General features: G+C 37.5%; 1 protein-coding gene across 7 annotated transcripts in view; it reads right to left on the minus strand.

Annotated features, from left to right (window-relative positions):
* Window positions 1–829: 829 nt before the first annotated feature.
* Window positions 830–15814, minus strand: part of TJP2 (tight junction protein 2) — a 65737-nt gene continuing 50752 nt past the window's right edge. For all 7 annotated transcript variants that reach the window (XM_082783789.1, XM_082783790.1, XM_082783795.1 and 4 more), the window contains 14 exons: window positions 15142–15208; window positions 13205–13355; window positions 12341–12449; window positions 11419–11629; window positions 9969–10156; window positions 8782–8877; window positions 8595–8674; window positions 7258–7468; window positions 6215–6315; window positions 5628–5840; window positions 5146–5256; window positions 3814–4146; window positions 3286–3371; window positions 830–1748 (listed from right to left, as the gene is read on the minus strand). In XM_082783789.1, the coding sequence (XP_082639915.1) occupies window positions 1580–1748; window positions 3286–3371; window positions 3814–4146; window positions 5146–5256; window positions 5628–5840; window positions 6215–6315; window positions 7258–7468; window positions 8595–8674; window positions 8782–8877; window positions 9969–10156; window positions 11419–11629; window positions 12341–12449; window positions 13205–13355; window positions 15142–15208 (2126 nt within the window). In that variant the 3' untranslated portion in view covers window positions 830–1579. The remainder of the gene's footprint in view (window positions 1749–3285; window positions 3372–3813; window positions 4147–5145; window positions 5257–5627; window positions 5841–6214; window positions 6316–7257; window positions 7469–8594; window positions 8675–8781; window positions 8878–9968; window positions 10157–11418; window positions 11630–12340; window positions 12450–13204; window positions 13356–15141; window positions 15209–15814) is intronic.

Genomic DNA, 15814 nt, shown 5'->3' on the forward strand with positions numbered 1-15814 from the left:
CAAACTACCGCACTGTGCCATGACTGCCCCTGGTCCAGCGGCTGCCTTTGCACAACAGTGGAGGGGCCCTCCTGGCTCCACCAACGCCTTGTCAACCACTCTTGCGAGAGCTGCCAGGTCCTGGCAGTTCCCTTGAGTGGCCTTGAAGCAGAATCTCCCCTGCCCGCCACGATCCCCCGCTCCGCTGCAGAAGGCATCTGCCCCGCAGCTGATCGCCTGATCATAAAATGATCATGACTCATTTTAGCATTCTTATACTCAGCCAAGCTATTAGCTACAATCTAATGTTTGCAATATGTAACCACTGCAGAGACAGTTGTGATACGGATATTTGGGTGATCGCACATCTAAGAACAGCTGGAACAAAAAATGTTGTAATGCCAACAAATTCAGTCTTGAGTGTAAAAAGGCTTAATGAAAGTCAACTACAGTGAGCAGCCATTTCCTCATCTGAGATGCATCTATTCCTTTGTTTCAGCAAGAAAATTCCACCTTTTGTACTTTTTAAAGAGCATTAGAAAACCATGTTTTCTATAACATGAGTAAAAGTATATTTTCTACAACCTTTTCAAGACTTTCTTTTCTATATAGCAAATTAAGGATTAAAAGAAGGAATGGGGAGGCAGAAGTTAATATGCTAAACGCTAAATGGCATAGGTCTGTGTTGGTATTATTTTAAAACAGAAAGAAAAATATATATGATGCTTCAAAACACTAGGAAGATATATCAACAGTGCAGTTTTTCACTGCTGCAAATACATTTACAGAAGTCAGAGGTTCTAGCAGACTAATGCTGTTCAGAAGAAAAATACGATACACAAGATTTGTCTAGAATATATTCTTTATTATTTGCAGTCTGTGTAAATTTTAATACATGATTGAATTTCTACATCATTTTCTCAGTTTCAGCACATCCTGGTCTTTTCCAACCAACCTAGTCAATTGCACCTTTATTATGTACAGTCAGAATTTATGAAATATTGCATATACATCTACGAACTTAGAAAAACAACACGCAAGGTAAATTGTTGCCATTAAACTGATACAAAAGTTAGGTAAAAGTGTCAATCCCCCTTTAGCGTGTTATGACTTTTCACAAGTATCAGATGTCAAAATGCACAACTTAAAATGCTTCTTGTTAAAGGCACTTACTGTTCTTTCAATACACTTTCAAATTTATTTCTATTGCATCAAGAAGTGTATCTCCTGGATCATACTTTCATAACACAGCCAAACAGCCCCAAAAGGCAGCATTAATAAAAGGAAAAAAGAAAAGGTTTTCATCGTGTTAAAGTATTAAGGTACTAAGAATTAACACAAACTTTTAAACAGGATTTGGTCCTTGTAAAACAGGCAACAGTATTTAGGCAATAGTGATTTCTTTTCTTAGATGCTAACAAAATAATATCCCCAAAAAATGAAGTCTTCCAGTTTCAGCGTATGGATATGTCTAAGTTGTGTAGCATACCAACTAATTATCCCCAACAAAAATATAGCTTCTCAAGACTAACTACTGCTCCACTTTGGCTGTGAAAGAAGAGAACCTCAAAACAGCGTTATACTTCACATACTAGAAAGCCTACAGTTCTGTGTCTCTGTATCTGGATGGCTGTGCATAGTACCCCTTTTTAGAGTGGTCTGATAGCTGCCGGCGGTACTCTTCCTCCTCCTCTGCATCGCTGCCACAACTGCCACGATTCTCTAGGTAAGGTCTGGTAGGAGGTTTCTGTGGTTCTGGAGGACGGCAGCTAACACAGCAAGACAAGGGAAAAAGAGAGAGTTTAATTCTACTCTGAAAAGCTGAAAAAAAAATTATATCCAATATTGATTTTATGGCCACATACAACCTAGAAAGGCACATGGAGCAAATTAAGCCCCTCTTAGCCCTTTTTACATCATTTGCATAGCCATGGTAAGCCTCCACAGAGGCATCTGATTTTCAGCAAGCCAGAGCTTCACGTTCTGATTTGACCCACTCAATATGCCTGGAAGAATGACAAATTTAAAAGTATTAACTGCTCCACCACTCATCCACCCTGTTCAAGAGCTTTACAGTGCTTTATTCCCTCAGCACAGAAGTTTTCAGTCTCCTGCTGCTACCCCCAACTGACTGACATTTTCCTCGCACTTTTTTGCATCATTCTTTCTATGCCTGCTTCCTTTTTATGCATCTTCAGTCTCCTTTCTCAAGGTCTGAAGACTTCTTGTGTGACATTTCTTGAAAGCATTCTCTCCTCATTCAAGGTTCTTATTAGGGCTCTTCTTCTTAAAAAATAAGCAGAAATAACCCATATGTTTGCTATTTATACACTGCAATGCTACCCATTTACAGTGACACTAAGCAGATATACATAGATAAAATCTGCCAAGGAAGGGCATTTCCCCAGTTTCAAAAGCCACAATTTTTGCAATTCCACACTGTACATAACTAAGATGTTGCCCTCTTCCCATACTGCCTCTGTGCTCGGAAACTTCCTCAAGGTCAGTCATTAACATTTCTCCAACATGGCAACAGCACTGATTCCTGCAATTAAGCAAATAACTCTGGATATACAGTTAAAGTTGACTTTTTTTTACTACTTCTTAAAAAACTTGTAAACCACCATAAAAAGTATGCTGTTTTGAATCCAGCAAGAAAACCAGTAATTATTACTTTGTTTTTAATTTTTGCATTTTAAATTATATACTATGACATCAAAGGATTTGACTCTTTAGAAAGAAAATGTCCCACTTCTATTGGTTGTAACTAAGAAGCAAGAGAAACTCAGAGCTCTGCAGAGAAGAAAGCAAAATCTATCACAGTGTATTAGCTCCCGCATAGGTGACAACCCAGGGGTAAACTGACACCATGATCAGACGATCCAGAACTCACTGAATTTTAATGAAAGACGCTCCAACTTTCATGAGACTCCAGTCAGATTAAAAAAGAGAGTTCCCTCCTCAGCTGAGTGACTAGATGAGTGACTTCAGCAAAGTTTCATCCTTGGTTTCCTTACCCACACAATAAATCTGCAGTTGACTAAGCACTTAGGTAATTAAGTGTTAAGTAATTACAGTGTTTCTTCCTAGGTAATTCAAATACTATGAAGAAACTAAAAAAAAAATCCTAAAAACAAAAAGTTCATTGAAGTTTTGCCCTACCTATACAGTAATCTTGGTGGCACCACAACAAAGCAATATACCAAAGTAAGATTGTTTTTTATGAAAAAAAATGGCAAGATCAGTTCCTTGTTGCTGGTGAAGTAAACAATTCAGACAGAATACTTTAAATTGGATATACCTTACCTCATGGGTTGGGGCCAGTTCTGTTCTGACTTCTGTGTTTTGACAGGGACAGCATAAATATCCGGGTGCTTCTGGGCTATTTCAAGCTTTAAAAAAAAAGTTGGAGAAAATAACTGTTCTTTTTTAGTCTATCCATTAAGAAATCATAGACTGTAGATCTAAGCAGGTCACAGCTACATCTGAAACAATTAAAGCACAAACGGAAAACTATTCCTACAGCTGCATGATCTTTTGCTAGAGTACTAATTAAAACTACATGTGAAAATAATGGAGTGCCAAGAGCAGGAGGGTTTTCAAAAGACAGTTTGCTATAGCTACAATAAGAAGCCTAAAAAAATATAGCCTCTTTTTAAATCCAAATCTTTATATTCTATGAAAGAAATGATACTTCTAGTTGTGTACGTTACCACAACTCTCCTCCCAAAATCAACACATCAACACAATGCAAGTGCAAGATTTTCATTTTCAGGATGCAGGCTGTTTTGCATGCTGGAAAGTACAGCAAGGGGAGAATGCATCTCTTCGTACCCTGGCATTCTGGGCCTCTTGTAGCTCTTGCATTCTTTGAATCTTTGCCTTCTGATTCATCTCCTCAAATATTTTGACTTTCCTCTGTACAGATTTTGGAGTATTTTCTTGTTCACTTCCTTCCTCTTCCAACTTTTCCTCCTCTTCCTCTGCAGCTGGGACTGCTGGCTGAGTGTTTCTTAGGATAGGCCGTCCAAAAGCAGGTTTCGCAGAAACAGGTGGTGCTGCTTTAACTGATGCAGTTGAAGTCTCACTGCTGGCATTGATGCTACTTGTTTTGGAGTCAGAGTTTTTGGGGATGTCATATTGATCCTCTTTGTTTTGTAACTTCCCCTAGAAGTATTAAAAATGTAAACTATGTTTACAATAGCAATTTCATGATTTTTCTTTTCAAATGAAGGTTTAATCTGAGATTAATCATTTTCCCTATGAATTTAATTCGTAGTTGATTCTCATCCAAAGTAACACTTGAAAAGGTATTTGAACTGCTGCAACATTTTGGCCATACATTCATAAACTACACATCACCCTATAGAAGAGCAGCACATTTAGATGTGTTTGTACAGTTCTATGAAGAGCACCAGAACTATAACATGTCACAGGGGACAACACAGAGAATAAGTACCTCCCAGCTGATTTGTCCATCCTGCCTACCACAGAATACCATTCCCTAGAGTTTAGGAGTGCACAGAACCATGCCTGTTTTCTATTCCACCATTATTTTCCACACATTTGTCTGACTCTGCCCAGTCTCCATTGGCAAAGCACACTGAATGTATTTTGAATGCAGACTGCAAGGGAACCCACCCTCATAAAGAAAAGACTTTGGGGTAAGGAGAAATCAGGTATAGAAGGAGTAGAATTTAGACTCCAAGCACTGTTTTTTTTGTTTAGTTTAGTTTTGTTTTGTTTTCCACGTATCATTTTGGAGCAAGGTTTGCATAGCCAGTTAATAATTTCTAGGGATGGGGACTGATTTCAGAGACGCTAGATTCTGATTTTGCACTTCACAATAATGACCATCAGATAATACTTTTCCTGATGATTAGCTTAGATTTGTTTTTGCTGTTCTAAAAAAGTGTCTTTCAACTAATTAGAATAAACAAGGAGGAGTGTAGTTCCTTTTCCAAATATAGATCACATGCATTTGAAGACAACTAATCCCTTTTCTTACTGCTAGGCTCTGTAGCCCCTTCCTTCATCCTTTCTCTCTCTCTCCACATTTTTCTTGTTTTCTAGTATCTGATCATTCTCCTCGCTTTTCCTGATGTGCCACCCTGGAATTTCTCCAGAAAGCAAACTATGTATTCAGATCTGTTTCTACAAATTTACCTTAGGTGGTTCTGGCTTGAATGCTGGAGGTGGACTAGGTTCTCTAAGGATCTCTCTGCTACCAGCTTTCCTCAGCTGAGCTCTTGGTTCCGAGCTAAGTTTCCTCATGTTCTGCAGAAGAAAATAAGAGGTAAAATCACAGTAGTATCCAGTACTCAACCATTTTTGGTCTCTTTGAAGTTTACTAATTTGGGAACGGTAACTGAGAGTCAGGTGACTGACAGCAATCTGATCACAATCACTGTAGATATAATTGTCAAGTACAAGGTGATGAGACATAATCAGGAAATCTATACTGTTAGGCAGAAAAGCAGAGTTATTATTACTTTTGTTCTACACTAGGTACTTCTGAAACACTACTACATAATGCTGCAGTTTAAAGAAACTGCAAGAGAAATCTCCTTTTTATTCCTACGCCATACATACTGGGCTTTTTTCATGAAGTCCAGAACCCAGCCTTGTTGAAAATCTAGGCGCCTCACCTCCTCGTGATGCGCAGGTTCAGAGGACCGGCTAACAGATGAAATCCTTGGTTCATCCATGGTTTCATCAAGTTCATTGTCGGTGTATGCACCTCCTTCACCATCTGTATCTTCTAAGTCGCTGATCAACCGACTATCACAACTCAAATAGTCAGCGCCCATGGCAGTAAGGTAAGACATGCGATCGTCTGCATCATCTTCCATGCCATCCATCTACAGAAAAGTCATTAAGAATTAAGGAATAAAGACTAAAGAATTAAGGATTAGAGACTAATTAGGTATCAAAGTCATGCTAAACAGCTCCTTAAAAATGATCTTGCAAAACCAAAAGAAATCTTAATGCAGAATCTTAAAGGAAAGACCTGTAAAAGTCCTCTTTGCCACTTTCCCTAAGCCACAGCATTAGTGATGAAAGCTCCAAATTATAACAGAAAGAACAATACTAGATCAGTTTGGGTTACAAAGACAGACATTAACCCACTCCTTGTCCAATTTACCCAGTGTAGGCAAACAAAAATTTGAACAGTTTTTCCTGCAAGAAATTATCCTGAGATACCTGTATTGCTTAGTGTGGACTGACTGCTTACCTTTCCTTCTGATACCCATACTGCTTCACCTTGCTGTTGCTGAATTGTGTCTTTCAGACTACCATACCAGCTGTCATTGGCTGAATTCAAATTGATGGTGGCTGTAAAAATTGAATGAAAAAGTATATATACACAGCAAATGCAATGTGGTCATTTATTTGGTCTTTTCTGTTTAGCTTTTTGTTTTAGTACGATGAGAGTGTTAAACAGATACTTCATTTAGATCACTGACTTAAAGTATTTTTATTTTATTGTTTGTGCACACCCCAAGCTTATTAACTGACTTACTCATTGCCTTTGAATGACAGTATGCTGATTCTCAATTTCTTTTGTGTTATAATTTGGCAAAACAAGGAACTTTGAGAAGTCAAAGAGATGGCTCATCACTGTACTTTCACATCCATTTAGTTCCAGCCCACACATGAGTTAATAATATACAGAGCAGTAAGTGGATGCCTGTGAGAAACTAAGTTGTGTTTTTACAGTTTTTGCAGAATTACTTTTCTGTAGGCCAAGGTAGTTGTGTAGTCATAATAAGGAGAAATGTTAAGTACATAAGTAGACAGTAGGAGGCCTCACAGTTCCAAAACAAGGTAAAAGATTGAGAAAAACAGGATGAGCAGTGTGAGAACAGTAAAACAAAGATCACAAGTTCTCAAAACATAGGAAATGAGAAATTAAAGGGTTGAAAAAAAGAAAAATTGTACATATATGGTATAGAGAAGTGTCAAGTAGCTTGTGAAGCTGAAGTACTCAGCCAATGAGGAAACAGGGGAGGTGATCAGGCATTGGGTAATAGGGAATAAAAGGCTATGATTTGTTTACTAAAATGCGCTCCTGATTGGCAGGACACCCGCCATTGCAATCATGAATAAAATAGCTTCACAGAAGAGCCTGTCTGAAGAAAATTACTTCAGATTTTTCTCACATATGAGTTAATACATGTGAGAAAGTAATACATGTGAATAAGTGGATGTCTGAGACTTACACAGTTGCATCCACTACTCTCTTGGTAAGCAGGTTTGACACACTTTCTTCCTTACCTGTGAAGAGGTGGGAACAATTTTTCTTCAGCTTGTTTGCTTGCTCATAAAGCTTCCTTGAGCTCTTGTTAGATGTGGAGCATAACCTTTGTCTCATGATTTTCACACCCTGCTTACTGTCTGGGTTAAAGAAGACTACAATTGGAAACCACTGGGTATAATTTAGGAGATCCACTGCTTTAGGAGTCACATCCAAGAGAGCATGTTTATCCTGTAAACAAGAAAGCTCAGTCAGTGTTCTGCCTGTGGGGAACAAAGGGCAGTGAACGGAACATGGCACCCTAGGAAAACTAGGATGCTTTCCTCCACAAGACCATAACATTTGGGATTTTTTCCCCCAGTTACATTACATTCAGAAGCCACAGCAGGCAACCTTTTACCTTCAGCTCCATTTTTCCGAACAACTTTTGCCTGAATGTCCACATTCTTATGTTAATTAACTAATTCTCCTGTTAAGTTAAATGTACGGATTCCACTATATATTTATATTTTAAAATAAGTTGTGAATTTAACTAGCTTTTCTCTTTACCTGTCCATACCACAGCTTCCACTGCCACAACTTTTCTGGGTGCTAACTGTGGCGTTTTACCTACACTTAGTAAAAAGTAGAAGTAAATCTCAATTTTTTTTTCTTTATATATATATATATATGTATATATATATATATATATACTCCTTCTCGGCTACTTCTACGGTCAAGATGAATGGGATGTGTGCTGTGGTGGGGCATGAACTCTGTACAGACTTCTGTGGGACATTTTAAACCCTTTGGTACTGCTTTTATTGGGTTCAAGGTAATAAGAAGCACAGTACATTCCTTAGCCTACTTTTTAAAGTGCTTTAATTACAACCTACCTATTTGATCTCTAAACAGTATTATGAAAACAGTCAGTGCAGTCCCAGTACACATCACTTTGCTTTAGAGTTACCACTGTATGAATTGAATGGGAAGTGATTGTGACAGCTGTAAAAAATGCTACATTTCTGATGGCAGTAAGGGCAAGTAAAGCATTGCATGACAGTAAGACCACCCTGGCAAATTCAAGAAGCATACAGTACAAAGTAGATATGCCTCTGCTGAAATTCAGAAAGGACTATATAGGACAGATAGGAGAATCTAATTTCTAGTGTCAGGTTCACCTTCTCATTTAGAGGACAGCTACCAGAATCATAGAAATTCTTCCTGAACACATTTCAAGACAGCCTTACCATTAAGCCAACTCTGCTTATCACAGAAATAGATGTAGTGAAGATTTGAGGACTCTCAAGTTTTAGGAGCAAACAAATCAAACAACTTCCCTTTAAGTATAAGCAATTTTCATGGAGAAATACTCTACCTGTTCAATGATTTGCCTCACAGTGTTCAAACGCACTACCCCAGTTGACTTCTCTGAACCTGCATCTCTGGGCTCCGTCTCTGCAAAGACAACATTTTAGTTCATCTATAATAGCAGGGAGGCTATGGTTATCAAGTTAACCATTCTCTCATTTAAGGATGATGAGGAAGCTAGGAGGAGAGCTTACTTGCTGTCTGGTATAGGTGAGGCAAATCGTTTGACAACTTCTCCATAGCAACATCTGCAATAGGGCCAAATATCACAACAGGTCTCTTAAAACCAGCTGAAAGAAAAATATTTGGAGAGAAGATAAGCAGGGTAAGATTGGTTTTATACCTACACATAAAGCAGCAAAAAAGATCTTCAGCTAGTACACAAGGTTAGGAATTCATTGAAGATACCACTAAAAACATTTAACAGATTTTATTTCTTTAAAGTTTGTGCAACAGTATAATTCATTTAGAAAGTTATCAGCTGAGAAGGCGTATTTAAATTTAACAACTTTCTTATTCCTCCTAATGATGACAGTTTGAGAGGATTCTACATTCTAAAAATACAGTGTATCTTCAGCTATCTTTCCATCCAGCAAAATAGCATGAACCCTGACCTAGTGGGATTTGTGTGAATAAAGATACAAATGCTATATCACGTGCAGAGTAGCCTAAAGAAGCAAAAGAAATGCATAATTCTGTTATGTTTATGTCAAAACAACTGTAAGCATAGTCCTTACAGATTAGTGGGTGAATGCCATCCCATTACTCAGTCTTCATCTGAGAGTTTCTTTAAAATATGTTTTACTGTGTTTTATTTTTTTTCCACACAATACTATCATGTGCAAATATCCAGGAAATTATCTCGACTTGCCCAACGTCACCAGCAATATAGCTAATTTAGAATGAGAGCATCCAGAAGAGATGGATGACATCAACCTTAATGACATCCGGACAATCTACTAAAGATACTTGGCTTTTACTTTCTCTCAACATACTGTTAAGTGGTGCTTATGAGCAAGGTAAAGATGGTGATTCATCTCAGGCACATGGATGGTACTTTCCAAGCTAGACACACAGAAGCTGAAGAAACAAACAAAAAAAAACCCTGCTTGTTCCTTCCCTTATTTTAAACCTTTAAATTGGCATGTGTAATTTAGAGGCAAAGGAGAAGAGCAGTTTAGAAAACATAGAAAGGTTTCCTCTTAATGTAGTTAATAGCATCCAGAAATCTGCAGTCTGATAAGAACATTATCCCTTTCTGTGGTTCAACTCTAACACTTAAGCCCATGTTGTTCCAAATCACTTATTTAGCTAAGCAGACTAAATGATGCTAAAACCACCAGCAATAAATAGGCACCTGGTTCAGAGCAGTCTCACTTACCCTCACGCAACTGAACTCTCTCATAAGCTGGGAATTTTGTGCTCACGGATACAATAGCTGTCAGATCTTCACGACTTTTCCTCAGATTCTTTTTCCCTCCAGATCGCTGGCCACGTGTTCTCCAGAAGTCTGCCCTGTCACTTGAGCCATCTTTTTGAGCATTTTGAACACTGGCCATCTGCTCAGCTCTGACAGAGAAAGCACAGAGATCATTTGTACAGATCTAGTCAAAAAGGGCAAAGGATCTTTCACTGAAGAGCTGGGCTTTGAACTTGTAATCGGTAATTTGCCAGCCATGAACGGGAAGTAGAAAAATACAGGAATTCAGGTTCCTTTGCCTTGGGACAAACCCAGTTAGAGTCAAAATGATGATCCAATTTGCCAGAGCTACGAGATTGCTGGATCAGCTCACAGGTCTTAAGCTGAAAACTAATACAAGTATAAATAAAATACTGCAAAAGTACAGAGCTGGTGAGAAACTGATGCCCTGAAAAGTTACTTCCATTATTATCTTCTCCCTTAGACCTCTTCAGTTAAGTCACTGCAGCATAGAAATCAGGGCTGGTTTGGTAAGATCAATTACCAGCAAGGACAGAATTTACTAACCAGGAAAGGGGCAGGAGAATCTCATAAGAAGCGTATTTCAGGAACTTCTGTATGATGTAATTTTGAGCTTCTATTTTTTTTCTTCACCATAAAATCATGACCATACTTAAGGACTGAAAGCCTACAGTCTAAAAATAGCCTTAACTGACTTTTTTGCTGATGAATTTTAATTCTCTTACTCAATGCACAAATTATGGACACTTGTTTTTATATTACAGTAACTTCTATTAGAAAACTATAATTTAAGCTAAAACCACTGATGTGTTTTACTCTGTACTTATAAAAATAAGTACTATGGGTACCAAGAAATATTAGTTTGGAATACGTTCTTGAAACATTTTCCATAAGAATTAACAAAAGGAGTTCAAGCACTAGAAGTTTTTTTAAGAAGTTAGTTATCAGAGTATCTTTGCAAATACAGTAGTGAGAGCTTGCCCTTTAAAAAAATATATATTTTTTTTTAAATTTTAATTAATTAATTAATTTATTTATTTTTAAAAAGGACTCTCTACCCATTTTGTAGAAGAGGAATTGAAGCCACTAATGGCCAAAGATTGATTGCTGCATCAGAAGCTCTAGACCTGTGTTGCAAAGAGCCAGCCCAGTGTGCAGGCAGCACAATCCTCTCATCTTCTCGTCACATAATACCATGGTTCTAAAATCTACAGTTTTGCAGGGACAAATATTGTGAAAATAAAGACAGAACAAGTTTTTTGTTCTTGCAAGGAGGGAAAAAAAAAAGAGGTATGACATAGAAAGCAAAAATATTTTGTAAAAATATTAACAGAATTATTACTTGACATTAACAATGACAGATATTAACAATGACAGAATGTTTACTTACCTGCTCTTATTTGGAATGAGGCCCTTTTCAAGTTCATTTCCAATTCTCACAGCTAGCCAGTTTCCCAGTTTGCCATCATACAGTGTATCAACTACTCTAAAGATCTCCCCTCTGGTGAAGGCTAAGCTCTGCGGTGACTCTTTATCACACTCAAAGTGGCTTCTGATGAAGAACGAGTCTCCTCTGCCACAAGCCATGATGTCTCTGTAGACTGAAACAGGAACTCTATTTAGTTTATAATTTTTACACTTGAAAGATTAACCAGTTGTTCCAGAGAAGAGTTTTGAACTTCTTCCACTCCAAACAAAAATATGCAAAAATCAGCCTCCACATCCATTGTTCTTCACCAAAAGAAGAATATTACCAAAAATATTCTATATTTGTACACATATAGTCCTTATAGCAGAAGGGAAGCATGATCTTGCACCGTGACAGAGCAAAAGGCAGCTAGTATTACAGCAGGCTATGCCTCCAAACAGGAAAGCAAGAGGTACTGCTTGTTCCTTCGCTGCTTTTCAAATTGTCCATTTGCTGCTGCCTGACTGTGAATACCTTATGACTGCCAAGGTACAGCTGAAAAGGAGTGTAAACAGCAGATCTCAGGCAAACTGCTATGTGCAGAAAAGCAGAAGGAATAAGCAGTATGTTTGCAGGATTAAGAAGAGATGTTACTTGCTAATAACAAAAAAGTTAGAGAAATAACTCTGATAAACATATCACACAGGCATTTCTACATGTATGATTCTTGTGGTATAGAAAACAGTTGTCTCCTACAATTCTGAAAACAAGGATAACTAAAATGCTACCAAGAATAAGCATAAGAGAATTTATTTGTGGTTTCAGTGACAAAACAGAGCTTAACACACTCCTGATGACTGCAGAAGCTTCACGGATATACACACTTTTTGTTCAAAGCACTTACCTTCATATTTGCTTTGAGCCAGAATTGTCACTGTTTCACCTTTGGGAATTTCTAAGAGGTACAAAACAGCATCTTCCCGAACAATGCCTCTGAAGTCTTGAGTGTTTACCTATGTATAAAAGAAGAAAATAACATTTGAAAAAAAAGAAAGAAAAAATTTAAAAGAAACACCCAAAGCTTTGTTTCACTTAAAAAATCTTAAGTATTATTTTCCCTTATTTTATACACTCTCACACACACACATATATATATATAAATATTTTCATAAAGTCAATATAGATATTTTATACAGCCATTCACAGTAATCTTTCTGAAATAACAACATCCTGGATGTGCACTGCTAGACTGTTTCTTCTGCTTGAACAGTCTTCATAAGGCCTTTAAAATAAAGGCTATCAAAAGAGAAAACAAGCAGAAGAGAAAATTTGATTAGCCTCCTATTTGAATATTAAAAAAAAAAAAAAAAGGAAAAGAAAAGAAGACAAAATAGCATAGAAAAATAATTCAGAAACTGGGAAAATTAAGTTGCTGTTACCCAGGGAAATTAGAAAAAGATTAAAAAGAATACTGGCCTCATTTTTTTCCCTCCAAGATTGGGAAGGAAAATTTATTCTCTTCCATCTTGGGACTTTTTTCTTTTTTGATTAATATTTCTTCTACCTCCCCCTTCCACAGAAGCTTATGCAAATCAATACTTGATATTTGAGTTGTCCTTCAAAAGCTGATTTCAGTGAAATCTCTCTACCACACACACACATATCAAGAAATAACTTGCCTGAGAATATAACTTCTTTCATATTTCCACTAAGAAGCACACCAGAAGAATACAAAAGTGGTCTGAATTTCAGGGACACATACTCATACCTTAAGAATCTGATCTCCTTCCTGCAGTCCTTCCTGATCGGCTGAGGTCCCTTCTTGAATTCCAGCAATAAATATCCCAACATCATTTCCACCAGCCAGTCGTAGACCCACACTGTCCCCTTTCTTGAATCTCACCATTTTTGTATTAGGACTACAAGATTTGCAAGCCAGAAAAAGGAAGAAAGGCCAGATTTTAGGCATATGACAATACTAGGTTGTCAAGAGCAAAAAATTGCAACAGTTTCAACAAAATCATCGTAGTAATATTCTTTCTCTCATTAGAGAGAATATCCCTTTCTCTCATTAGATAGGCTACATTTACTCAGGTCATTCTTCAGAGAACAGAAAGCAGATAATTTGCATTTTTCAGAGTGGAAACTTAACTAGGAAGAGAGACCAGGTGACACACACAGACTTGACAGAACAAGAAAATGACTCCTAATTCCTGAAGTCCTGAAATCATTCCCAACCTATTGGATCTCCTTTCAACTGAGTAGCTTGGTTTTGTTTGTTTGGTTTTATTTTGGTTTTGTTTGTGAAAACAGCCTGAGTTATGAGCAATCACAGTTTTTTTCCTCTAAGCATCTGAGAAATGTCATACAAATTTACACCTATTTTCTTTGCAGTTTAATATTTATTAGATTACATGGAACTCTTCAAGTTTTCTTGTACACAGAAATACTCCCAAGTATATTCTATTGCTGTGTTAACAATCATACCTTTCATATTCCAGAGAGGAAGAGGTTACTGAACGAGGTTCAGTGTTTTTCCTGTCAGAAAAGCTGTATGCCTAAGTGACCTTCCAACACAGAGGATAGTACTTATCTGTCAGCCTTTCTCAGTAATACCCTAAGCCTGTATTATAAATTCCCCTTCACCAAAATAATCACTTGATTAATTTGTACATCAATGACAACACATGCAAGGTCCAACCTCAGGAAAGATCTGAGAAGAGAATCTATTTGAGAAAAAATCCTGCACTATTTGAGAATCTATTTGAGAAAAAATCAAGCTGCACAATCTTTAGGCTTTCCCTTACAATCCTAGTATTCCTCTACCTTTAATTTCTGTATTTGGAGACTCTCAAAGAAAACATGTAGGTTGATTTCATATCTATACAGTGCGTAACTTTTAGTATCTTAACTCTTACAGAATCAACAGTACCAGGTTGAATTTACCCACTTTTAAAAACCATCACATATGCACACTCTTTGTGAGCAATATTTTGTTCATTTAGAGCAGAGATTAGAACTGCAGTATGCACAGCTCAGGCTTGTGCAGAAATGCGAATTTCAGTAGACAAGTTTCCAGCTTTTACAGAAACACCTACATGTTTGGCCTTCTCTTGCAACAGACTTGTTTCCAAATTAAATAGAGGACATTCCCTTTGTATATTAGTATTAAGAGAAAGAGGAAGGTTGTCTGTTGTGTATGTATAAAATAATGAAGAGGTGTAATTTTTTTTTTATGCATGCCATAGCATTGTGCAGGTTAGAATGGACCTTTACTGAAAGCAGATGTGCAGGGCCTTGGTCATATAAGCTTTTGAGTATCTCTGGTGGTAGAGATACCACAACATACATGGAATAGCTGTTCAGTGGTTAACCACCTCATAAAAAATATATCACACCAGAATTTCCAATGTTCCAGCTTGGGTCTGTTGCTCTTCATTCTGTGTCCCTCTGAGAAGAGTCTGGCTCTGTTTTCTCTACCCCTATTCATTATGTATTTGCAGACAGTCAACTTTGACTTCTGTTATCTCTCCTCCAGGCTTAACAACCCCTTCAGTTAGAAGGTACATCATCTCTTCTCAGCATTAAACTATGAAGGGAGTATCGCTCCAAATGAGCAAAAAAGTCCAAACATACACAACTAAGAAACAGGTGGAGGTCATGAAGAACATTGAGTGCAAAAGAACACAGCAAGTGCCTCCTTACCCATATATTGCTTCATCTTCAGGGCTGGGTTTAAGAATTGTTCTTGCAACTGGTTTGGGTTGAGACACTGTATATAAAAAAAGCCAATGTAAGTTATTAAGCTATTAAAAACAAGTTATAGCAGGAATTTTTAGTGATCAGATAGCAATCAATCTCTCCCATGCCAAAGATTAATACAGATTTTAATGTAAAGCTTTTTTTTTCCCCTAGAATTGATTTACTTTCCACCCATCCATTTCTTCCCCCTCCCCTCCTCCTTTTTTTTCCCTCTAATTCTTGAAAATACAAATAGGACAAAAGAGGAATATAGAACTCTTTCAGGCAATACAGATCAGACTTCAGAAATAGCTTCACTTGACCGTTTAGGGTACCAGACTACAGCAGAAGAAGCACTAGATGAGTATTTGCTTTTAGGGCCTTTAATTCTAATATACAACTGCCTTCAGGTAATCTCTTGTGTTCCTTCTTTCTCTGCACCGCAAAGCAGAGACAGACCTCTTCTGTGTGCAAGGATGGGATTAACAGGAAAACTATGCTAGACATGTGGATGTGATTTAGAGAGAATTTTTTTTGCCAGGAGATGAAGACAAAGGGGGAGAAGGAGGAGAAGATTAAGAAAGTGAAGGCGAAGGAGGAAGACAAAGATGAAGAAGAAGATGAAGACGAAGGATGT

The sequence above is a fragment of the Aythya marila genome (assembly GCF_965140915.1).
Source record: "Aythya marila genome assembly, chromosome: Z".
NCBI lineage: Eukaryota > Metazoa > Chordata > Aves > Anseriformes > Anatidae > Aythya > Aythya marila.